General features: G+C 28.1%; 2 protein-coding genes across 8 annotated transcripts; one reads left to right on the forward strand and one right to left on the reverse strand.

The window, feature by feature from the left end:
- Nucleotides 1–310: 310 nt before the first annotated feature.
- Nucleotides 311–20,208, reverse strand: LOC105149777 (uncharacterized). Of its 6 annotated transcripts, none has more exons than XR_015546609.1 (8): nt 15,246–15,333; nt 9,902–10,014; nt 9,397–9,693; nt 5,033–5,095; nt 4,607–4,694; nt 4,368–4,527; nt 2,254–2,452; nt 311–1,825 (listed from the first exon to the last, which is right to left on the reverse strand). XR_015546609.1 is itself a non-coding variant. In XM_087411042.1 (8 exons), exons 3-6 carry the CDS (start codon nt 9,520–9,522, stop codon nt 4,436–4,438), a joined length of 369 nt encoding a protein of 122 aa, XP_087267168.1. In that variant the 5' UTR covers nt 9,523–9,693; nt 9,902–10,014; nt 19,951–20,208; the 3' UTR covers nt 311–1,825; nt 2,254–2,452; nt 4,368–4,435. The 6 variants fall into 6 exon arrangements, 5 of the variants coding, with proteins under 5 accessions (XP_087267168.1, XP_087267170.1, XP_087267169.1 ...); XM_087411042.1 differs by lacking the exon at nt 15,246–15,333 and adding an exon at nt 19,951–20,208; XM_087411044.1 differs by lacking the exons at nt 9,397–9,693; nt 15,246–15,333 and adding an exon at nt 19,951–20,205.
- Nucleotides 5,480–24,443, forward strand: LOC105149776 (cytochrome P450 6A1). 2 transcript variants are annotated; one of them, XM_087411037.1, is made up of 6 exons: nt 5,480–5,683; nt 18,606–18,978; nt 19,410–19,938; nt 22,123–22,344; nt 22,655–22,906; nt 23,068–24,443. In XM_087411037.1, the coding sequence occupies exons 2-6, from the start codon at nt 18,646–18,648 to the stop codon at nt 23,232–23,234; spliced, it is 1,503 nt and encodes a 500-aa protein (XP_087267163.1). In that variant the 5' UTR covers nt 5,480–5,683; nt 18,606–18,645; the 3' UTR covers nt 23,235–24,443. The 2 variants fall into 2 exon arrangements, with proteins under 2 accessions (XP_087267163.1, XP_011060730.2); XM_011062428.2 differs by lacking the exon at nt 5,480–5,683 and adding an exon at nt 15,275–15,420.
- Nucleotides 24,444–25,585: the final 1,142 nt, after the last annotated feature.

The raw sequence follows: 25,585 nt of genomic DNA on the forward strand, positions 1-25,585 counted from the left end.
AAGCGTAATTTTGGACAGAATACCTCACAAAACTAGTCTGTAACGTTCACGTAGTCTAGACTTTAAATAGAATGCCTATTATAAAAAGATTTAAAATCCAGCATACATCTGAGAAATATCCGGTTAAGAAGTGCTTGTGGAGTTTCGAGCTATGTAAATGTGTCACAACAGGAAGTACTCGATTTGTATTGTTACGTCGAGCGGATTCCCACGACTCTTTTCTTTCGTGGAGATCTGGAATTCGTTGAAATAAAGAGACAGCTGCGAATAACGAACAAGTTGAGTGTTATAGCTTAGAGAAGACTAAAAATTTTCTTTTCCACTAAAAATTAAAACGAAGAATCCAGTATCTTCTCGTAAATGTCGCTCCGAGATAAACTAAAAATCGGTGCACGTGTACAAGCGGCGGGACCAAAAGGACATCGAGTTTGTGTCCCTCGGACACTGCTAAAATAATAATAAATATGTCACTGGAAGCGTAAGATCACTGGACGCCAAGATACTTTTTAACGATCAAGCCTCGATACACTTTCTTGACGCACTGCACGTGCGTTTTTTTATAAATATTAAGGTCATAAAATTAAAGATAACACTTTCCCATACTACATTCTCTCCGACGTTCTCTCTGGCTTCCTATACATCGCTATCGCGAAGTAGTAAGTTTTTGATTTCACTGCAGTACGCTGGGTGGTCCTTCCTTTTCTTGTGTGGTCCCTCTTTAAAGACGACCAAATTTTTAGTGCGTTCGTGCAGTTCTTCCTCCTTTCGTTACTGTCACCTAGCGACTCACCGCCCGTGTCCACTCTAACACTGCGGAAAACTCTTGAAAACAATCTCTGCTAATTCAGGCATCAGCCCAAGAACAGACTACAGTCGTTCAACCTCCAGCCTCGATTCTATCGCCATTACTAGAAATTTCTTACTCCTCTGTCTCCGATCTGTCCTCAGACTTCTTCGATGACTTCTTCCTATTCAGTCTTTCCTCTGTTTCATCTAATATCACCATCCCCGATTGAAGAATTTCTCGCCGATAACATTCGGTTTCAACACAATTATTCTGAAACGCTAATAATCTCCTACGCCCGATTGTGTTGAAACCGAATGTTATCGGCTCACAATTATATCTGGAATAAATTGTTTTAATAAAAGAATATATAATGTATTATTTAACATCCAAAATTTGATCTTGGCGTTCATATTTGATGTATTCACGTATAAAGTTGTGCTTAAAATTTTTAATATGTTAATTAATTCAACTAAATGATCCATTCTGAATCTTCGCTCAGCAGTGGCTAGGGGTGATTCTCAGGAGTGAAATGTAAAGTAACAAAATCGGATTCATTGTAAATCAACAACAACGCAAGCAACAAAATCAGAGAAACCTAATCAGTTAAAATGTTCGAATAATTTATTGTTTTAAGGTGTTGTACTATTATAGATTAATTAGGGGTCGTTTTTAGGGATTGAGGGTGATATTTGCAGAGTTGGATAATGCTAAGTTAAAAAGGTAAGTTAAAAAGTTAATTAATTTTAACTTAACTTAGTTACATTTTAGACTCTTAACTTTTTAACTTAATTTAGTTACAATTTTATCGATAACTATTAACTTTTAATTTGATTTTTTTGAAGTCAATCGTCAGACATAATGCGAGAGGATAATAAATATATAATTTAGTAATTTTATCTCTTCTATATTATATAATTGAATTATTCGTGAACAAAAATAACCAATGATTCTTTAATAAATATGCTGTGAGAAAGAAACAATATTAAAAATTATGTAAAATGGTCAAACTTATTCTTCTTTTTTATTTTCTGCTTCGACCTAGGAAAAGAAAATCACATCATCGTTTTCATCAGTTATAATATATAAGATGCTTTCCAGCAAGGATACAAATACTATATAACACAGTGAACTCGTTTCATCTTTGTTTAACGTAGGCAAACAACAAGGATGTAATGATTCACTGTGTTACACTGTGTCTGATTGTGTCCTTGCTGGAAAGCACTCATTGTAATTATTATAAGAGACAATAATAAACACACTTTATCGAATTCTATTTAATATTCTTTGATTGATTCTGAACTTTTAATCAATTTATTATTGATATATTGTTAATTTGATAATTAAGACAAGACTATCAATTTAAAAATAATTTAAAAATAATTGATTAAAATATTTCTTTTTTCCTTTTTTAGACTAAAAATTTTAGGAAAATGTTTTTTTTTCTTGATTTATTTTGTTATACACACCTCTTCTTCAAGTTCCTCGATTCGGCTCTGCAGTTCCTGAATCTTTTTCTGCAATTCCTTCATTAGCGATTCGTTATCTTTGCGTTGGTTGATCTTTGATGGATCGATTTCCTTCTTATTTCTCTTGAGATAGGCAATGGTTTCCTGCGTCAGTTTCAGATCGCTTTCCATTTTCCTCTTCGCCTTTTCTACATCGGCCCTATAAATCAAAATTTAACACATTATATGAATATCCTTGCTATGATATTTTAGTTTATGTCTATGATAAATTATATTATTAAAGTAACTATCAGAAGGCACGGTAATGTCTCAATGCTAAGACAAAGTGTAGCGTTATAGCGCGAGAAGTGTCCTGGATTTGGCAGTATCATAGTAGAAGGGATAACATGGCAATTGGTGTGTGCAATTGAACGGTGTCTCTCTCTAAATCTCTGCCCTCTCTATCTGTGGATGTTCATAAGGTTTAAAGTGACAACAAAGTACAACTGTGAAACGTTAAACATGAGACGGTATTTATAATCCGTTTTTATTTTAAAACTGTCTTAAATATAATGTTTTAAGATTTTAGTATAACATTATTATTTTTTAGTATAACAGTCCTCGGATTGACTTACGACATCCTAAGATTGTACTTAAGACAGTCTTAAATGTAAGACTCGACTATGAATATCGGCCTATCATAAAGTTGGTACTGAATCTTTCCTTATACAATTTTATTGTATCAATTATGTTACTGATTCGTCGGTAAAAGTGACGGTGAGTACTTAAATTATAGTATATTTATGATGAAGTATATACCATATGTGTGCGCGTGTGTGTATGTGTGTGTGTGTGTGTGTGTGTGTGTGTGTGTGTGTGTGTGTGCGTGTGAGATATATCAATGATTCATGAAATTTTCATCTTCCATAGTTCAAGGAGAGTTAATATTATTAAGTATTAATTATTTAGGCTGCAGCTATAAAAAAACTGAAATGTTATATTTATAAATGTATCCATACAGCATAGAATTTGCAGCAATATCGCTGCAATATTGCTATATTGTTACTGCTAATTTTGCTGGAGGATTCATATATTCAAATAAATAAAATTATTAAAATATTTTGTATTTACTATTTGGAACTATTGTATTTACTACTTAAAATATATATTTCCTATTTTATATTTTAAGTAAGTTTTCGAAATCTATTTTTATTTAAAATAAGAAAAGAAATAACCTTAGAGGATTTACTTAAAATAAAAGATCAATTATTTCTATATTTTAAATAAATAAATGCATTTTCGGGCTCTATTTCTCATTTTATATTTTAAATAAATGTTTGAAATCTATTTTATATTTTTTATTGCAAATATGTCGCATCAGTTATTTTACTGACTCTTGCAATTTTATATTTTATTTAAATAAGTTACTGGAACTTATTTTTTATTTTTGTTTTAAGTCGTATCAGTTATTTTATCAAGCTTTAGTTATGATGAATTGTCCAGTCAAGTGTTACAAAAAATTATTATTTTCCAACTATTATTTTTCTCTCAGTTAGTGTTTGTCTGTCGTGTCAATTATTCATTTTTTATTCTACTTCTTGATTAAGATTTATATTTACAATATCTTGATATATTTTACTCTCTGACGACTTTATTTCATCGGTATATTTATCACACTGATCATATAATCACACTGACGATAAAAATAATTGGGAAGCATTTTAACATCATGCGAAACATAATGATAAGATCTTTGCGGTAAGCCTTTTTATGAGAGTGACGGTTTGCTTGTTTAGCTTTATTAATACTCATATATTTTAACTAATTTATCAATTTGATTATTAGAACATCAAGAAATTTCCAACAATCGGTCGTTCAACCATTTGCGAGCAATTTCCGTTTCTCGATAAAACATTCATCTGGCCTCATCTAATAACTGCATATTATTATCCGTTTATATTATTGCGTTTCTCATTTTAACTATACTACTGCGATGAATCGAATATTTAATTTATAGAGATTCATATTTAATTTATAGAGAATAATAATATATTATGGATTAATTTGTAATATTGTATGATTATTAAAATTCTTTATACCCTTTTTAATGTTCATAACGATTTAGATATTGGTACCTTTTTATTATCTTTTTCAAACGTCCTCTTTCAAAGAGTCCTTCTTCAGGATATCTTTGTTCATAGCCTTATTCATCCGCTTTATTTAGTTCAATTCCTCCATTTCTGTTGGATGCACTTCCTTCATTTTCTCCTTGCACTGCTTTTTTATTAAATGTATCTGTAAAGTAAATCAATATTAATAGTTGATGCATTTTTTACTGTAAATACATACATATTTATTAGATATTATAACATACATCTTTCTGTTGCTTGCTTATCTGGAACTGTCATAGATTCAGCATAATAATGCGCTAGTATTATTTTCATTAATAAGGAAAATACAACCTGAAATTTTTAGCATACAGATCATAATTATTTCGAAGTACCAGGGCTATATACAAAAAATTTTTGAATTTAGCCTTTATAATTTTTTGAATCTCACTTGCAATTTATTCAGACATATTGAAAATACCTTTCGAAATACTCTTCTCCTGGATCGATTGAGAAAGGGATATCAAGTATTAATTATAGATATTAAGAAAGAGAATATTTCGAAGATAGGAATAAGTTGTAAGGAAACTCCAAGAAATTATAAAGATAAAGGAACTTTTTTAACAAATTTTGACAGTATTAATGTGCAGAAATTGCAACAACAGTTAAATAACAATTACTGAAAATCTTACAACATATTTTAAAGAAGCCATCGTTATAGGGATTCCTTTCAGTGTCTTTCTTTCCTTGATTTTCTGATATAAACCATAAGAAATAAAGAGAAATTATTCACACATTAAAATATGTTGAACATTCACATGTTAAACATTTTGATTTTTAAAATATTTATCTGATATATATTACGAAGATTACTAGTTGAAAAACGGATATTTACTGTTGTATGTTATACGTTTGCAAAATCTATGTATATAGTAATGATAACATATTAATTATGCCATTATTTTGCGTAAGTATAATACAGACTATATCAGTCATAAATAGTTCCTTGAAAATACGTCATTTCGAGAAATTGTTTCTGGTTGTGGTATAGAATTTTCGATATCTAAATTATATACATGAGTTACTGCAATGATAAACAGTTTTTGTCTTAAGTATATATTCTTTCGTGTGTGTAGGGGAACATAGTGTTCCTTTGACCGGTTGTATCTTTAAAGTTATAAAAAAATTTATTGAATAATGTGTAAAAGTAAAAATATGTAATTTATAATATGAGCTTCAGAGGTGTTTTATAATTTACAATAGGGGGATTGGTCACGGAGGTAATTTTGTACAAGGGCTAGGTAATTCAACGGCAATTTAAACGAAATTTTGTGTAATCCAAGGTAATTTTTGATAAATCTAAATCATCTTTAGTGTTCTCTAGGTAATCTTAGGTAATCTAATAAGAAATCCTAAGTAATCTAAGGATAGAAGAGAGTAGGCATGAAAGAGCTATTTTCTTTTCAAAATATTGAAAAAAAAATTTAATCTAGTGTTAAACAAAATGTGTAATCGCTTTCTTTAAGTGTACTTATTTGTCTATAAGATCATTTAACAGAAAAATAATATTTAGTCATACATTATAAGATTTAATCACACCATTTTTCGTAAACAAGAAATTCAGCTCTTTTAAAACTACGTAGTTTTGAAAAAGTTATTACCTGTTTTGAAAGAGCCAAGTACTAAATTATATAAGTTTTAATGCAAATAAAATCAAAATGTCATCCTTTAACAAGTTGGATTTTTGTTGGCTAATTTGAATTTATGTTTGTACAGTTTTATTTTTTTTATCTTTTGTTTAAGAAATATTGTTCTAAAACGAAGTGGCATATCAGTATCAGTGACCTTCTTTCATTATTTTTCACACATACAAAGGAACATGTACATTTATATGAAAATACAACAAAATTAAATACTAAGTCCATCAATAATTTATCATTCTCAGCTATATGAATCATTCTATTTTATAATAATTTAAAAGTTTTAATAATAATTAAATGATAAATAAAATTGGGCGATTAGAAATCGATGCTATAAGTGATTAAACTCGTTTTTAGTCCAAATAATATATTTTAACAACTAAATGACACACGTTTCGGCTAACTTCAAGCCTTTATCAGCGAATACATTTCGTGTGTTATATTTCATGACTAATGTGTGCGTGAATTGGCTATTCTCCATATATTTTTCCATGGCCAGTTGGTGAGTTGGATGGTCTCAAGAAATTAAAAACTCAAATATAATATTCAAATATAAATCAAACCTCTATAAAAGTAACTTGTCGGGACTAACTTCCGTAAAAGTAAATACGCGACATATGTGCTCGATTGTTATATTAAGCATGACTTTTACGAAGATTAAAATAAAAGGAGGTTAATTTTACGGAGGTTCGACTGTAATTATAATATGTTGAATAATAAAAAACGGAAAATAAATTGATATAAAGAGTTATTTTAGGAACGCATAAAGATATAACAAAAATCCATAAGTAATTAGCATTTGAACATGTATATAATATAAAAATTGGAGTGTGTTATAATACATCAATAAAATAAAATTAAAAAACGTCAATAAAATAAAATTAGAGCAACGATGTTGATAGTTGCGAGTCTCGCAGTAAAATGAACATTGAACGACTAAAATCAAATTTGTTTGTCATTTAATGTGAATAATCAGTGATCAGTCAGAAAACAAGGATTCAATAGTTCAGTATCTGTTTTTAAATTAATTCTTCGTTCTTTTTATGTTTATCATTTCGGAGACAATTTGTTTATTATAATTTTGCTTAATAGCTAATATTTCAACGTTGTCTCAATTAAAATTGTGATTGTGAAGCGTCCTGTGTTCTGTCATCACAGAATGAATGGATTTTGTTCTGTTAAAATTATTTTTATGTTCAGCCATTCTAGTTTTTAGTTGTCTTAGGAATATAATGATACTAAATACATAATATATATCAATTATTATATACAAAAAAGCATATAAAAACTGAGATAGTTATGCCATCTAAAGATACACTATGTAACGCAAAGGGTTAAGATATACATATAAGTAAAGATAGAATCATTTAAGAGTTACACTTGGAAACATTTCAATTTAGAGACTTTCCTTCTTTAACTAGTTATTTATTTTTCTTACAAATATACCTCACTTCTTAAACTAATTTGAGTAATGGTCGTAGCACAGACTCTCGCATAACGCATAATACATAGTGCATAAGAGAATCAATCAATCGAAATCCTTCTTTTCTATGGAATGGGAGGAAAGGAAAGATTCTGATTAGTTGATTCGCTTATGCATTATGCAAAAGTCTGTGCTGCGGCTTTAAGGAAGAATGTTGACATACGCACAAATAATAAAATATGATTTTAATAATTTTTTTAGATAATTATAATATATATTTTAGATAATTATTTTATATAATAGCGTTTTACAATATAAATCTCTTGTCAAAATAAATATTTAATACTGTACAGTATAAATATTTAGATACAAAATTCATACAAAATTTTAATAAAAATCTTATATCACAAATAAGCTGTTTACTTATCTTAAAAATTTTATTCTTCAAAGGATATTTATTACATTAATTGTAGTCAATAAAATTATTTAAAAAATTTGACATTAAGCATTTCTATAATGATTCTATAATGATGCTGTTATTAAAAAGTGTTTTTTTTTTTCATTTTTAGCTTGCATCTTTAAATTAGATTAAATCATAAAAGAATTAGATAAATCATAAAGTAATACTTATAATGTAAACATATATGATATCATTTCAAAAATTACTTAACTAATTTTGGCATTAACTCATAATCAATTTAATAAATCAATTTTTGTTAGTAGTATCATAAAAAACATTTCAGCTTCAAAAGATTCTCAATTTTATAGGAGAGAAGTATTGTGCGTGCAACAAATCATTTATATATTTTCTACTTTCAACTAAAAAAATTTTAAAGTAATAGATATTATTTAAAATTTTATTTAACAAGCTAATCAAAGTATATATATATATATATATATATGTGTGCATGTTTTCTATGTTAATATTATTTTTTAATGGACATCGTATACATTTTCTTGTAATAAATTGCTCTTTAAAGAATTAAAAGCTTAATCTAAAGCAAAATACAATTGTAATTAAGAAAAAATTTTTGTATATTATTACATATAATTATATATAATTATATATATTTCTTTCTCGGGATGTTATTAATTTTTTTCAGCAATAGAGAATAATTGAACATGTCTATATTTGACGAAGCATATATCTTACGCTTTTATCATTTACTTTAACAGACGATATTAACTTTATAGCTTTTTTACGAAGTTTAGTAAAATATGGAGCAAATCTATATATTTTTTCTTTCTTATATATAATACCCAAATGTTTGCATACCGCTAGTTTTAAACGTTTAGGGAATACTTTGGAAGTATATAACGTAAGAATTCGTTGATACAATACGTAAGAAGGTTTGTTATTTTTATCTAATACAACAGTTATGGCAAGAAGCAATGCAAGTGGGATTTTAAATTCTGACTCTATTACGGGGATAATTAAAGCTAACCACGGTAAACAAAAGATATTATTGAGTTTCCATTTACGTAATATTTTACAAGCAGAAGATTTAATGCCATTATTGGTATAATACAGCACATGTAGAGATACAATTGGATAAGAGAATAATATTTTAATTTCAGTAATTATTAGTGGATCAAAATTATTCGTATCAGATATATGATATTTATTTCTCATAATTGCGATTAACTCCTTCATTGCAGACTGGACGTGATCAACTTTAGTCATTTTCACATTACTCAAAAAACATATAGTTATGACATCAATATAAAATGGCATGTTATTGGAAAAAACGTATTCTTCTTCTTTTTCGTCAGAATTGTACTTATAAACAAGCTTAATTAGATAATCAGGGTTATTTAAAATAGCTGTCGTGCATTCTGCATGAATCTTCATCATGCTTTCAATAATCATTCTTGGTTGGCATGACACTAAGGGAATAACTTCAGTCAAGGAGAATTCCTTTAAAAACTGTACCTCAAACAAAAAAGGCAGTCGTTCGGAATAATTTTTCAATATTGTTACTAATGTGCGTAAAAATGGACAATCATTGCTTCGTGTGATTTCATTGATTTTTTCACTATTTGATTTAGACGAATTCATTTTTAGTAGATTACACTGACATAAATCTATATAATTCTTGTAAATAGTTATCAGCCTTCAATTTTGCAATCAGCAAGTCTAGTCAGCCTTTTAATTATAAGATGATTCGATCCCTCATTTTTTTATATTCGTCCAATATCTTTCCTTTAATGATCCGTATGAATTCAATTTCTACGTTTCAAAATACATAAAATAAATGTTAGTTTTATAACGAGTATTAATGGTAAATTATTTCTAACTTATAATCTAATTGACAATATGCGCGAAATCGCTCTAGTCAATTTCAATGTCGAAAACATAATTTAGTAGAACGGTATTTTCCAGAAAAGATTTAACTTTTAAATATACATACGCGCATAACAATATTTTAAATACATACCTGAGGTTAATGCAGAAGTTCAAAGAATATTGTGAATTCTAGACGGTATGTCTATGTGCCTTTCTTTTAGTATTGTCATGGCTTATAACGAACAACAATTAGAAAAATGTATCCTAAAGATTCGAGAAAAACGAAAGAAATAAAAGGTCAAGTACATTTGAGAATATGAATTGAAATAAATACAGAAATAATTCCTTATGACATTATCATTTTTGCTGCTACTTTCCTTCTTTCAATACATGTATGTGTTTATATATACAAACCTACAATAAGCAGATAAAGACAAAGGTTTAAAAAACTTATCGTTCAGTGTTTACTGTTAAAATCGATATACTAACTTTTATTTAAATTATCTCAAGGGTTAATAAATGATTTTGTAAATACAATATAATTGTTATTTATTGAAATCGTAAAAAATGTTTCATTTTAATTATTTTTATTTTATATAATTATATTACATAATGTCCATCCTTGATGAAATTTTTTCTAGAATTATTCATATAATTTTTCACAGTTATTTTTATAATTTTTCAAAATTTCTATATACTTTATAACTTTCTCATATTTTTTATGCAAATTGGAATACTTTTCAGAAAATTTACATCTTTTCTCAGAATTTTTCATATATACTAATTGAAATATCGTAAGGCCGGTATTTCATGAACGGAAATTTACAACGGAATGGAATAGCGAGACCAATCACAATCGCAGAAAAGAAAGCAAAGTAATGACTGCAGAGTTGTGATTAGTTGCGCTGTTCCGTTCCACTATAAATTTCCGCTCCATGGGACGCCAGCTTAAGATTTCTTGTAAGTATAATTTCTAGTGAAATGTTATAAAATTTAAAAAATTTTAAAATACTTTTTAAAAATTATAGGATTAAAATATTTCAGAATTCACTTATATACAAAATTCTAAGAGAAGATGTAGATGATATCCGAATATTTCTAAATATTTCTGAAAAATGTTCCAATTCGCAATAAAAATTAAAAAAAAATTTTCATCAAGGATATAATGCTCAAATAATTTATATTTTGATATACAATTTTTTTTTAATTTTTGAGAGAAAGAGAGAGAGAGAGAGAGAGAGAGAGAAAGAGAGAGAGAGAAAATTGCATATGATACATATACATTAAATACAATAAATATAATAGCGTTTTCTCTTGGCTGCTATGTTCGCCCACTAGTGCAACATTCAGACAATGTACCGTGTTTCCATGGTTGGTGAACTCATTCGGTGTACTGTTTCCGTGGCTACGGTGTAATGCAAATTTTATGCACAAAGTGGGATTTTGCTACACCGTCTCAAAGAGACATTTAAAATTTGAAAATAGAAATCAAGCGGGAATAGGATTTTAGCGCAATAATGATGTAGTATACATCATGGTGTGCACTACTCTGATGTAGTGTAACTGAGTATAGCGCTTACATGCAACTGGTGCGGTGCGAAAAGAAAAGAAATTAGGAAATATATATCGTAAAATAGAATATGAATGAAGAACTAATTTATCAAACTTTAAGATTATAATTAATTATTCAGCAAATATAAGGACGCTCACTATGCTTACAGAGCATCATATCGCAAACATTACTATAAAAATAATTCAAGAACTCCGGCTCCTGATAATGTTAGCCAGTCAGTATCAGACACAGCGAGTCATTTTTCTTTTAGTAATTTTCCGAGATAACAAATGAAAAAATTACATTAAAGCGTTAATTTCAAGAACAAAAAAGTTGGAAAGTAATCGATAAACATGCTCGTTACTGCGTACGAACGACACTAACTATTATATTGGGTCATTTAAAAAATATCCGCGGTTTTTTCATTCAAAAATTGAACAAAAAACCGCGGATACTTTTTAAATGATCTAATATATATTACATATTTTATCAAAAATTATAAAATATATAATTATAATATATATATATATATATATATATATCTGAATCATTCCATCGTTCGTGTATGCGATAGTTAAACACGTATGACGATTTGTGGGACATACCCATGACGATTATTGGGCAAATCGTTATGATGGCATGGCGATAATTCGTACATTTCCGCCTTCTAATTTTTACGAAGGATTTTCTCAACAATAATTTTATATGTAAGCTTATATATAATTACATATAAATATAATAATATAATAATTATAAAATTATATATTAGGTGTTGGAATTAATTCGTAGCGTTTTACAAGTGATGGGAAGTACTTTCATTAATGTATTTTTTAATGCTCATGTGAAATAAATAACATTCTTTCATTAAAAACGCTACGAATTAATTCCAACACCTAATATATTTTTATATAATTATATATAAAACATTTTTTTCCGGGAATTTGTTTATTTACATAAACCGATCAAGAAAAATAGTTAAAAATAATTCATTTTTATTGTACACAGAAAATATAATTGCCTATTGAATTATTGGAATAAACAAAAAAGATAAGTGAAATGTAACCTATAACCTATAATCGCAAATAAGTTAGTAGTATGTAGAATACATCCATGAGATAAGGAGACCCAATTTGATAGCGCGCGAACAGAAAAAATGAAACTGATTTATGCGCTGAATTGAGAGGGAATTTGATAATATTAATTAAAACTGATAATATTAATTTTATGATTTATCTTAAGTACTTAGTTTTATAGATATGTTTATCGGTATATAGCTGGTAGAAAAATTTCGCTGAAATTATTTCACGTTTTGGAACACTTTTCAGCAAAATTTTAGTATTTTAGAAAATTTTCAGTTTAATTTCAACGATTTTTAGCTGAAAAATTCATTTTTAGCAAAATTTCGACAAAATTTCAGAGAAATTTCAGTAAAAATTTCAGAGAAATTTCAGCAAAATTTCAAAGAAATTTTAACGATTTTTTAATATGTTAGCTGAAAAATTCACTTTCAATGAAATTTTAACAAATTTTCAGCAATTTTGCTGAAATGTTCCAAAACGCCCATACAGCACCAAAAGTTTTCAGAAATATCTCAGAAATTTTTCAACTGAAAAGTGAAACATTTTATAGAAATTGCAAAATATGTCTGCAACATTTCTGAGACAACTCTGGAATAGCTCTGTCCGCGATTCTTGCATATGAAACTTTGTTAAAAGATTGATGAAATGTTACAGAAATTTTTAAAATATTATTGAAAAAGGTTTTTCAGCTGTTTCTAATACTTTAAAAATTATATTTAAATATATATATTTGATATACTTAAATAATGCTTAATATCGACAAATTAATACTTAATGTCGACATAATAAATTTAAATATTATTTAAATATCAATTAAACATATATTTAAATATTATTTCTGAAGTAAGAGAGGCTGGGGCTAGTAGACTCATTTTTCAGTTTCGAATTTTTACAGACGAAATTAAGAGACTGTTACATCCCGATAAAATCCTCTTATTCTTTATAGATATTCTTCATTGATATACGATTTATACTTTACTTTTTATCTTATCGCTAGGTTAATATTTCCCTTTATTTCGAAACCGAAAATTCTATTAACATTAATAATTTCATTAACATTAATAATAATGTATATTATATTAGCGTTTAACGAATATCTTTTTTTATAGCGTTTAAGTAATTAGCAGTAAAATAGAAATCTTCCTGAATGCGAGAACGAATATCTTTTTTTTCCCCTTTTTCTTTTTCTAATAAAGTTAAATTAATTTTAAACATGAATGTAGTGAATTCGCCTCGCATAAAAGATATTAAGGAAAATTTTTATTACTACAAATTGTTAAAACTCAACTATTACTTATTAAGAATAAATTTGTAGAGTAGGGAGTAGGTCTTACGCGGAGCCTTGCTGCCTTATCTCAAGGAAAGCGCGAGTATAGGTTCTACCAAATTTTGAGGAGTGTCGATTGATTCTGAAAGAACACTCCCACATTCATTTTCAGAATATAAAAGGAGTTGTCAAGACAGAAACAGTCGATTATATTCAGACAGTCAGTCAGTTAGAGTTACTTAGTTATAGTTACAGCTACAGTTACAGTTATACAATCAAGATGAGAACTATCCTCGCGCTCCATCAGAATCTCACTTTTCTTTTTCATTGTTTTACTTATAGCATTTACTTATTTCAATAAACGAAAATATTGAATCGAATCTATCGACAGAATCTCTAAATCTTTAATCGGTTACATACAAGTACATATACATATATGAATATCTGAGGGGTTGTTGCGACTGTCGCTGCCAATAGCGTGGCCTCCATTTACGACGGTTCTCCGGAACATTATAATTCTTTTTTTTTTTGCATTACCTCCATACTTACCAAAGGCGGACGAAGACAAAGAGAAAAGAGATTGAGATTCCAAATTAAATCGGCCCTTATTTCAAATCAAGATTACCCTTCCTCTAAATTATCCGGTACTTCTCAGTGAACTGCACAATTTAATCTCCGGTCTCCGAGTAAATTGTTTAAATACATTGACTCAAAAACAGAGAAAATCTCAACCACAACATTAGACGTAACAACGTGATTTACATGTTTTAATTACATAATTATATAACGTTGTGACATGATTTTTTTCAGTAGGGTGACACAAGTACTTATTCAAAACACGCTTTTATCGATAAAAGCGCGTATTTATTTTCGAATTTCTATAATATGCGTAAAGTATAGCATGTTAGTTCACTAACATTGTTATAAGCGCGTTCTGAAAACAGCCATAGATTTTTACATAACGCATAACACATAGTGTATAAGAGAATCAATAAATCAAAATTCTTCTTTTTGAAGTGGAAGGAAAGGAAAGATTCAATTGATTCTTTTATACGTTATACATTATATACAAATGTATATAAATGTATAGTATTCTCATTATACAAATGTATTCTCAGTCGGTCACTTGTAGTAAATTCTCACTATGCATTAAAAAAAATCTTTAATAAGATTTTTAATTATTAAAGTAGCGGGAAACTTCTCTCTCTCTCTCTCTCTCTCTCTCTCTCTCTCTCTCTCTCTCTTTTGGCTTTGAAACGATTTTTCCTGAATTATCTATGATTGTAAGATCATTAATTTGTTACTAAACTAGTAGAAGAATTATTTGCTGAACATGATTCAAAGTGTTGCTAAAACATTAAAAAATTTTTAAGATAAATTATTAAAATATATACATTGTTTTTCGCTTTAATTACTGCGATATTTGCTCTCATTAGTCTCATCATTGAATGTTTTTACATTCAATGATGGGATAAGAATGTTTTTACATTGAATGTTTTTAATCGATTCAAATTTTTTTATTAATATTTGCAAAGTCATGGCAATTGAAAGAGATAACTCTCGGATATTTCACAATTCATCGTGATTCAGTACTAACTCGTATCTCCTCTTTATATAATTTCGCATGATCCAGGCAACTGCGGTTAGTATTATCTGAAGTTATACACTGTTGCAAGCTATAATACGATAATAGTTTACTTACAAGCTGACACTCAGTGTTACGCGGCAATATCGCCGGTGCGCAGTTACATTGTATTGTCATCTGCAATTAGGTATGTCCATTATATTAGGTGTTGGAATTAATTCGTAGCGTTTTTTAATGAAAGAATGTTATTTATTTCACATGAGCATTAAAAAATACATTAATGAAAGTACTTCCCATCACTTGTAAAACGCTACGAATTAATTCCAACACCTAATATATCAATACCAAATTGATAATTTCAGAAGGAAGAAAAGTAAATTCTGTAATTTTATTTTGCTAAGTATGAAATAAATCGCTTCATCACAGGTCGACTTTTTATTATCAGACAAAGAAGTCGCTTACCAAGATGAAGCAGATTGGAAAAACGAAAAGAATTAATTTTCTGATATAATTTAAAGATATAATTTTTTCTTTTGACTGCGTGATGAATAATAAAATGATATCAAATTGTATTGATAATATTACTTTATTTCTCAAGTATTTTGTCGGAGTCGTATTATGCAATATAAATAGAGTGTTGCGTTGGAGCATTGCAATAATGTGTTTTTAACGAGCCTCTCAATATCTTAACAATGCATATGTGTGTTATATGTGTGTGCATTCAATTATTCCTGCATTATATGCACGGAAAAATTGTAAGCAAAATTAAAGGAACATTGATATATCTGTATCTGTATTTTCATATTTTATTTCCATCTTACTGCTAAAAGAGTATTGCTCAAGATCAAGGATAGTTTTAAATTTTAAAGCAAAAGAACATATGGTATTTTATTATTAAATACGATATTTGTAATTACCGCATTATTTTTAGATAAACATGAACAGGTTAAATATAATAGAAATTAAATTAAATGTTCAAAATGACTACCTTCAGCACGAATGTAGGTCTTTATTCTTCTATCAAAGAAATTCCGAACTTTTCGAAAAATATTTGGATCTCTCCTTATTTCTTCGAATTCATAGATTATTCTTTGTCTTAAGTCCGCAATATTATTAGCCAGAGATTATTTTCAATCAAAATGGAGATGGAGGACATGTAGGTCCGATTACTTGATCCCCAAGATCACCAGATACAAATCCACTTGATTTTTATCTATGGAGTCACGTAAAGTCAATAATTTACAGAAATGCGCCCAATAATATTGCTGACTTAAAACATTATGATTGTAATAATGAAAAATAAATTTCAATTTTTTAACATAAAAGTTATAACTCGGAACTTATTTCCGGACCTATGTTTATATAATTTTTTTTTCTCCTTTTTGGCTCCCGAATTACTTCCCAAAATATTAATCTTGATTTTCCGGACATCCTATACAATAAAAATACATCGATGGAAAAATCTGAGAAAAATTAAATTGTATTTTTCGGTAAATTTTATTTATAACGAGCGATAAATTGAATTTTACTTTTAATTTTCAAGATACAAGTAATTTGCATTGTATCATGACGTAATATCTACGCATTTCAGCATGCTATATTGAAAAATAATTGTCTATACTGTTGTTTTTCTTTCAATTTTCTTAATTATCTTCTTTGATGATGTAACGTATTGCGCATAAGTGTTAATATTAATTCTAGCACTGTTTCTCGGATAAACATTTCGAGATTATTTCTATTTTTATTATTTCTATTTTTTTATGCACGTTAAGGAAAAAATATTTTATATATTGTATAATTATAAATTCTATATAATTTAATATAATTTTATATATAAATTTAAATATAATTATACAATAAATATATATATAATTATATATAAAATATTTTTTCCTGGGATGAAAGGTACAGAAATAAATATATATGAGTGAAAAACGCCATTTCCGGTCAAGGTGATTTTTCGTATTTAATATTTCTTGTGAATTTATACAATTTCCAGTTCAAACTATAAATTCACAAAAAATATTAGGCATGAAGATCAGTGACCTACCTTGACCAGTGTCATATTAGAACTAAAACCTAAATTATAGTCTAGGGGTAGCAAATTTAAGAGGGTGGCATTTTGTGAAAAGAAGTTTTAAAAAAATAACCATTTTTTGTCACGTGAAAGATTGAGAAAATTTTTCATTGATCACTAAAGGCATGCTCCAATATGCTCTTATTATAGCTTCTACTCACTTCAACGCATTGAATCAAAAAAACGTATACAGGATGTTCCAAAAAGGTCGAGACACTTGAATATCTCAAAAAAGATAAGTTTTATAGAAAAATGCTTCAGACAAAAGTCGGGTTAAAAAAATCTATTTACTGATCTTAACAGTTTGATTTTGTGTGGCGTCGCCAAAGTCAGGTCACATCGATTTTTAAAGCGGCAGATCCTACTTTTTATTCCAGAATCTAATAGCTGGTATTAAGAACTTTTCAAAACATTGCAATAAAGTTATTTTTCATAAAATATTGTTTGAGTTATAAGACTTGAAAGTTACAGTATACCTATCGCCGGCATTAGTATTACAAGGTATTCGACCGACGGCTAAAACTTCTTGTTCAAGAATATGTCCTGGATAGCATTTGTTGAGATCATTGAGAATTGTTTCTCTTATTTCCATTTTTGCATTGAAAATTCATTCTTATGTTAAAGAAAATAATTTTACGGTTCCTCAATCCCTGCAGATGACCCTTTTTTTAGTACTCGTTTCGCCGACGTGGTTGTTCCTCAGTTGAAGGGGGGACAGCAAAAATTAACTGGCTAGAGGCGGCAGAAACCTTCGACCCTGACTTTGACCAAAAATTGCATTTTCCTTTCATGCTTACTTTAATTTCATTGGTCTATCTTTACTTAATCCTTCGCGAACCAGATAAAAAATCAACATAGCTCATATGTGAATATATCTCATGTTTCATAATAAATATGCTATAATTTAGTATGATTGATAACAACGCAGTCTCCAGTTGCACGAAACCATGTACGTGGTAACTTCTTAAGAAGTTATAGAAATTCCTTTTGCTGGGATATGTCACACTCTGGTTCGCGGAGGATTAATATTGTTTATTTACTTCGCCTAAAAGATGTTCTAGCTATATATACTATTATAGTTATTGTGATTAATATTATTATGTGTTCCGGTAATCGAAAATTGAGAGAAAAAGTGATTTCTCAATTGTTTTAATATCGATAAAATTTCATCAAAAATTTAACTTACACATATATATTTTATCATGTACATTTATATCAAATTTAACTATCTTTTTCTATATATACCTTAAGACGAGGAGCTTTATACAACAGAATATCTTTTCTCTTTTTTTCAGTAAAGATTATTCATAATAATCGATCAACGATTGTTGGATAATGGAATCCTTTGAAATATTATGTGGCATTGCCGCCGTTGTTCTTGCTATTTATTATTTTCTTACATCGACTTTTGACTTTTGGAAGTCACGTGGCGTTCCCGGTCCACGACCAATACCGGGACTTGGTAATTTTAAAGATGTTATACTCAATAAAAAATTTGTGGGTGATTATGTAAAAGAAATATATAACACTTACAAAAATGAACCATTGATTGGGGCATTTGCCAGGAAGACACCTATTCTTATTGTAAAAGATCTAGATTTAATTAAGAATATTCTTATCAAAGATTTCTCCAACTTTGCTGACAGAGGATTTCCTAATCTTAAAAAGGTGAGAATACACTAAACATCACTACAAGAATATACAAAGTAATATAAGAACAAAGAATAAACGGAATACACAGCGCATCACGTAGGTATACTTAATTCTACTTTGAATGACGCGAGACTTATTAAAAATAGTGAGATTTACCTTTAAAACTAATTCAAATTGGCTCTTGAAATATTAACACAAATAAAAAATAGAATAAAAAACGAGCAATTAAGAGCATTAATACGCGAATTGATGCGAATATCATAAACCAATCACCGCATATTAATGCTCTTAATTGTCCGTTTTTTATTCTATTTTTTATTTGTATTACCTTTAAAAATCTTAATCAAATTCTTTTAAATTAGTTTTGTAAAAAAAACTAAACTAATAAAAATTAATTTTGAGTTAAATTTATTTGATTTATGTTTTGTTTCTGTCACATATTGCAGGTCGAGCCATTGTCGCAACATCTTTTCACTTTGGAGCCAAAGAGATGGCGACCGTTAAGAATGCGGTTGTCACCTGTTTTTACATCCGGTAAATTAAAGGAAATGTTTTCTTTAATATCAGAATGTGCTGATCACCTGATCCTGTACATGGAAAAGATAACGAGCAGGAATGAACCAGTAGAATGCCGCGAGTTGATGGCCAAATATGCGACTGATGTAATCGGTACCTGTGCTTTTGGTATCGATATGAACGCATTGTCAAACGAGGACAGCGAATTTCGCAAGATGGGAAGGAAAATATTAATTCCGACATGGACAAATATATTACGATTAAGACTGAGAGAATCTTTTCCGCGGCTGTACGAAATGCTCGGTTATATTTTACCGCAAACAGAAATTACCAAATTCTTCACACGAGTCATCGTGGAGACCATAAATTACAGAGAAGTGAATAATATTACTAGGAATGATTTTATTGATATGTTACGCGAATTAAAGAAACATCCAGATAAATTGGGTGATAATTTTGGTATGTACTTACGTGATCTTATATGTATATACATATATCCAGCAAACACTAAGTTACATGTAACATATGTATCTGTTACTCTTTATTTATTTACTCAACAATATAACTGTAATGTGACACTGTTTCGTCCGGATGAGACTTGCTTTTCGCGAGTATATGAACATCGCTGAAACTTTGACTCCGGGCAGTCTGCCTAGATATCTGGCTTGTAAGAATGTTAATGACTGCGTTCAGCGGACTCAACAATTGAGTGAGCGCTCGTTGCTATTGATATATTCTTCCAGATCTAAAATGCTGATTGGATGTTCTAAAAGACTACACCAATAACAGCGAGCGCTTACTCAACTGTTGAGCTGAACGCAGCTATTGTTTGACGTGCTTTGCTTCACTTTCGGGACTCTGTCAACACTCGTCGGATACCCGCTTAGAAAGGATACCCGCGCACGTCGCTCAAAGTCTTGATATGAAAAGAAAGAATACTGAAATGATTTACGCATCTACTAACAGTATAAACATCGATACGTCGATTGTAAGTTGACTTTGCTAAGTCAAACCTTTAGAGTCGACTTTGTACAGATGTCCTTCCGATGAATATCGACTTTAGGACATCTAGTGCGATTTACGCTCACAAAGCTTAAATGTGGAATCATTTTGTCCTTGTTGTTGAACTATAGTTAAACAGGGATGAATGCTGTTCATGAGCGTTATGGGCATGAATTGAACCACAGCCTAGAATAGTTGACTTAAAGTCGGCTTACAGTCGTCTTTAAAGTGGGATTTGTATGACTTAGAGACGTCTCCAAGTCGTCTAAAGTCGATTTACGGACGTCCATTTTTTAGACGTCTAGAAGCTATAATCGACTCAGAGTCGATTTAGAGACTTTGTGCTGTTAAAGTAATATCTAATTCAATTAATTTATTTATTTTAATGTTTACTGCCTCGATCTTGATAATCTTAGACAGCTCATAACTCTTTTTGAAATTATCCATCATCATAAGATATAATGTTACGCGATATTCAATTGAGATCAGTGTAAAAACGAAATACTAGACGAATGACTCTTTAGCAAGTTTAATGAATAAAACTTGAATGATTGTTGTTACTTATAGATATGCTATGAAATTCTCTTTGTCAATTAATAAATTGAGATTCTCTCGTGATTTGTAGACAATTATCTGAATGTGGAAATAGCAACGTGCGAAATTTATAAATATCAAGAGAACAACATAATAACTGTTGAAATATAATATATGAAAATATAATATATAATAGTTATAAGTGTAGCTAGCGCGAAGCGCGAATTTTATAAATATTAAACTCGCAATTAATTTTGTTTAATCATTCGTGTGTCAATTATTACGATATAAAGATCTTTATATATATTTTTTACATACGACTTATCATTCTATACGATTTATAATATAAATTAATTACTGGTTTTAAGATAAAATGAACGCATATGAAATAGATTTATTTATGTAAAAGGATTTGTGTTTTGTTATGCTACAATTATATTTTAATAAATTGATATAGCTCTCGCCGCATAAGACATTCCACGACGTTCACGATGTGAGCGCGTGGATATCATGGCTTGGATGCTCGTGATACTGATTGTATTCGGTATCTTATAACCTTATGTGATTTATTATATCTACTTTCGTTACGTGATTTATTATATCTACTCTTGTATGTACTCTTAAGCCGGGTCATCAGCTAATGAGTTTTGATAGCCGGACGTTACAGACACATGTTATATTACAGTTATATTATTGAGTAAGAAATTACAACTAACATAAATGTATCTTATGTGTAACTTTGTGTTTGCTAGGTATGTTGCTTTTTTCCGATATAAGACAATTTCTTACATGGAAAAATTACATTAATTTATACAAATAATGAAATAATTTTACAAATAAAAACATCAAAATGTAATTAATTAATTTTAATTTGACTATAATCACTTTTTTATTATAGCTGCATTTTAGAAAAGTTAGCAATTATTATTTTACATAAATTACTTATCAACAATTTATATACAATAAAAATTGTATTTATTATTTTCAAAGTTATACATTTTCCTTCTATACATATATGTATAAATTGTTAAGTAATTAATTTATGTAATTGAATGAAAATTAAATTTTATTTATAAGATTTATTTATAAGAAAAAACGACATTTCAGATTTGACAGATAGTTTACTAACTGCTCAAGCATTCGTATTTTTCGTTGCTGGCTTCGAAACTTCCTCGTCTACTATTAGCCATGCGCTTTACGAATTAGCACTAAATGAGAAAATACAAAATAGTCTACGTAAAGAAATTAATGAAGTCTATGCAAAACATGGTGACAATTTAACATACGATAATGTAAAAAAAATGGATTATTTAGATAAAGTTTTTAGAGGTACGTCATTTAAAGAAAAAATTAAATAAGAAAGTATAAATATGCTTTTATCTTTTTTATTTTCTTTTCTATCTTTTTGACAATATAACTTTATTGCTAATAAACTTTAATCTAATTGTTATTAATAGTTTTTCAATACTTATAAATTTAATATGCCTATACGTATTGTTCTTTTCAGTGAAGTTCCAATATATAATTATATGTATACATATATAATATTTTTATCTCATTTGTAATAACCTTTTTCAATTTAATCATAGTTTTTTAAAAATATATTTTTATAATGTAACACTATTCTTAATGCATACAGAAACCTTACGAAAATATCCGCCAGTGACATTTCTTCAGAGACAATCTATGTCGAGTTATACTTTTGATGGTACCAAAGTTAGCATACCGAAAAATCAACAAGTATGGATTCCTATTTACGCGATTCAGCGAGATTCAGATATTTATCCAAAGCCAGATGTCTTTGATCCAGAAAGATTTTGTGATGATGCTGTGCAAAGTAGGCATCCGATGACTTATCTACCTTTCGGGGACGGGCCAAGGAATTGTATTGGTAAAATTAAATAAATTTAATATAAAATTAAATAAATATCACTTTTGTATTGATAAAATTAAATAAATATCACTTTCTATTTCTTTTTATTCTAAAATATTTTTATTTGAGAACTTTGAGCTATTTTATATTATGATTTTATTTTCATTTTTTATTTTCAGGTGCACGTTTCGGTGTTTACCAAAGTAAAATTGGACTTATAAAAGCACTACGGAATTACAAATTTGAGATTTGCGAGAAAACTTCAATACCTTACGTAAACAATCCTAAGACACTCTTATTAACACCGAAAGACGGATTACACTTGAGAATAATTAAAATTAATTGAACTTAATTTAAGCTTCTCCCTAACTTTTCATGGAAAGCATTCGTAGTAAAAAATGGCAGAAATCTGACATTTACAACAATTAGAACTTATAATAAAGGTAGATAGAATATGTATTATACATATACTATTATAAAGGTAGATACATAGATAGATACATAATACATAGAAAAACTTAAGACGTAAGACTTGAGTAGTAAGTGAATCATACAATCACACTACAAATTGTAAAACCATAATGTGAGCAATAGCGAATGTAATATGTTGATTTCCTATATTGTAACATGTTAATTTTCTTACTGATTTGTACCATTTTTCTTTTGGCTTATTTAAATACAAAAACACACTAATAGGAACAGACACAGTAATAGGAATTCAACATAGTTACTTAACATAAGAAAAGTTATAATACATTATTTCAAATGGATTTAATGTTCGAATTTTGAAATGCTAACAATAAAATAATATTTAAAATATACCTAAAGAACTGATACATTGCAGAAGAATATAAACTGGAATTAAAACTGGAATTACTTTATCTTAAATCATCGTTAAATCACGTTATCTTTGAAGAAGTTCGTTTTAATAAGTACTAATCGAAAAAGTGTTCTCTATAATGAAAAACTGAAAAATAAAGCCAGGAAAACACAAATACAATGACCAAGTAAATATACGTGGTAACTATACATTTAGCTATAGTGCTTATTAGATTTGACGAAATTATAAGAATTAAAGAAATATTTTTCCATGATAACGACGTTTGACTGAAAATAATTTTTACTTACTTTTCTATTATAAGATAGAATTATTTAAGAGTTACACTTGGAAACATTTCAATTTAGAGACTTTTCTTTTTTAACTATTTATCCATTTTTCTCACAAATGATGGTTCACGTCTTATGTCCGTATTCAAAGTCAGATCTTATATTTAAGGAAGAATGTTGACATATAAGTACGAAAAATAAAATATATAATCAAGTTACATTTTAATAACCTTTTTAATAATTATTTTTTATAATAGTGTTTTACAATATATAAATCTCTTATGAAATGTTTAAAACTGTATAATATAAATTTTTAGACATTTCATACAAAAATTCTTTTAACAAATTCTTAAAAATTACATTTCTTCGAAAGGTATTATACTAATTGTAGTTAATAAACTCATAAAAAAATATTGATTAACTAAATAAATGTTATTATCATCAAAAAGTATTTATTTTAATTTTATCTTGTATATTTAAATTAGACTGAATCATAAAATGCGTAAAATGATGATACGTAAAATGCTCATGATACAAAAAACATATATGGTGTCCTTTTAAAAATTACATTTAAGTAAATTTGAAATAATTGTCCAGCAAAATGACTGTCAATTAGATGTCAAGTCAGTTTCAAATCGACATTATCATCATTTTAATGTTAATTCGACAATTTAATAAACCATTTCTTGTTGGATAGTGTCATCAAAAAATGTTTCAGCTTTAAAAGACTCTCAACTTTAGGAGAGAAGTATTATCCATACAACAAATTGTTTATATATTTTCTGCTTTCATTTAAAATTCAATATTTTTAAAATAAAAAATATTTAAAAATATTTATTTAATAATGTACCTCGAAATATACGGGTGAGGTATTTAAAGCCATCTGAACAACTCGCTTGCATTCAACAATAAAAAGAAGTTTCAAACAAAAATTTTTCAATTTTGAGGAGGACGTATTTTAGTCATGTTGTTTTTTTTCTAAATGGAGACATTAAAAAGAAGATCACTTCCAATTTTTGAATGGAATATGATTTTTTATGTAATAAGATTTCTCTAACTAACTCTGATATAAAAGTATTAAGATAGACATATAAAAAAATCAATAATTTATAAGATTATATACTATATTTTGACATAGAATATTAAATTTCTCATAAACTATTAATATTTTATAATTATATTAATACTTTTATGCATAAAATAATGAGATGAATTAATTGGTGTAAAAAAAAACACAGTTGCTTAAAAAAAAATATGTATGCAAAAAGAATAATTTTTTAAATAAGCAACTATGCGTTTTCTTTACATCAATTGATTCATCTCATTATTCTGCACAAAAAATATTAAGGTATGATAAAAATGTACATTACATAAAAATGTATATTATTTAACATTTTATATGTGCTATCAATATGTGCTAAAATAAAATAAAATATCTCGTAAACTATTGGTTTTTTGATATGTCTACCTTTATACTTTCATATACAAAATAGTCAGAGAATTATGTAAAATCATATTACGTAAAAAAAAATCGTTTAATTTTATTTTAAAAAGTGGAAGTGATTTTTATGTTTTTTTAACGCCTCCACC

The sequence above is a fragment of the Acromyrmex echinatior genome, chromosome 11, assembly GCF_024713525.1.
Source record: "Acromyrmex echinatior isolate Ae372 chromosome 11, ASM2471352v2, whole genome shotgun sequence".
NCBI lineage: Eukaryota > Metazoa > Arthropoda > Insecta > Hymenoptera > Formicidae > Acromyrmex > Acromyrmex echinatior.

Excerpts from the sequence above, each read along its gene's own strand:
- LOC105149777 (XM_087411041.1), bottom strand. The coding sequence starts at position 15,410 with ATGACAATACAATGTAACTGCGCACCGGCGATATTGCCGCGTAACACT. Across the intron at positions 5,096-15,245 it reads TATATAAAGAGGAGATACGA|AAAATCAAGGAAAGAAAGAC; the intron begins GTTAGTACTGAA and ends GGTTTATATCAG. Across the intron at positions 4,528-4,606 it reads TAAGCAAGCAACAGAAAGAT|ATACATTTAATAAAAAAGCA; the intron begins GTATGTTATAAT and ends TTTACTTTACAG.
- LOC105149776 (XM_087411037.1), top strand. The coding sequence starts at position 18,646 with ATGGAATCCTTTGAAATATTATGTGGCATTGCCGCCGTTGTTCTTGCT. Across the intron at positions 18,979-19,409 it reads GATTTCCTAATCTTAAAAAG|GTCGAGCCATTGTCGCAACA; the intron begins GTGAGAATACAC and ends CACATATTGCAG. Across the intron at positions 22,907-23,067 it reads CGGGCCAAGGAATTGTATTG|GTGCACGTTTCGGTGTTTAC; the intron begins GTAAAATTAAAT and ends TTTTATTTTCAG.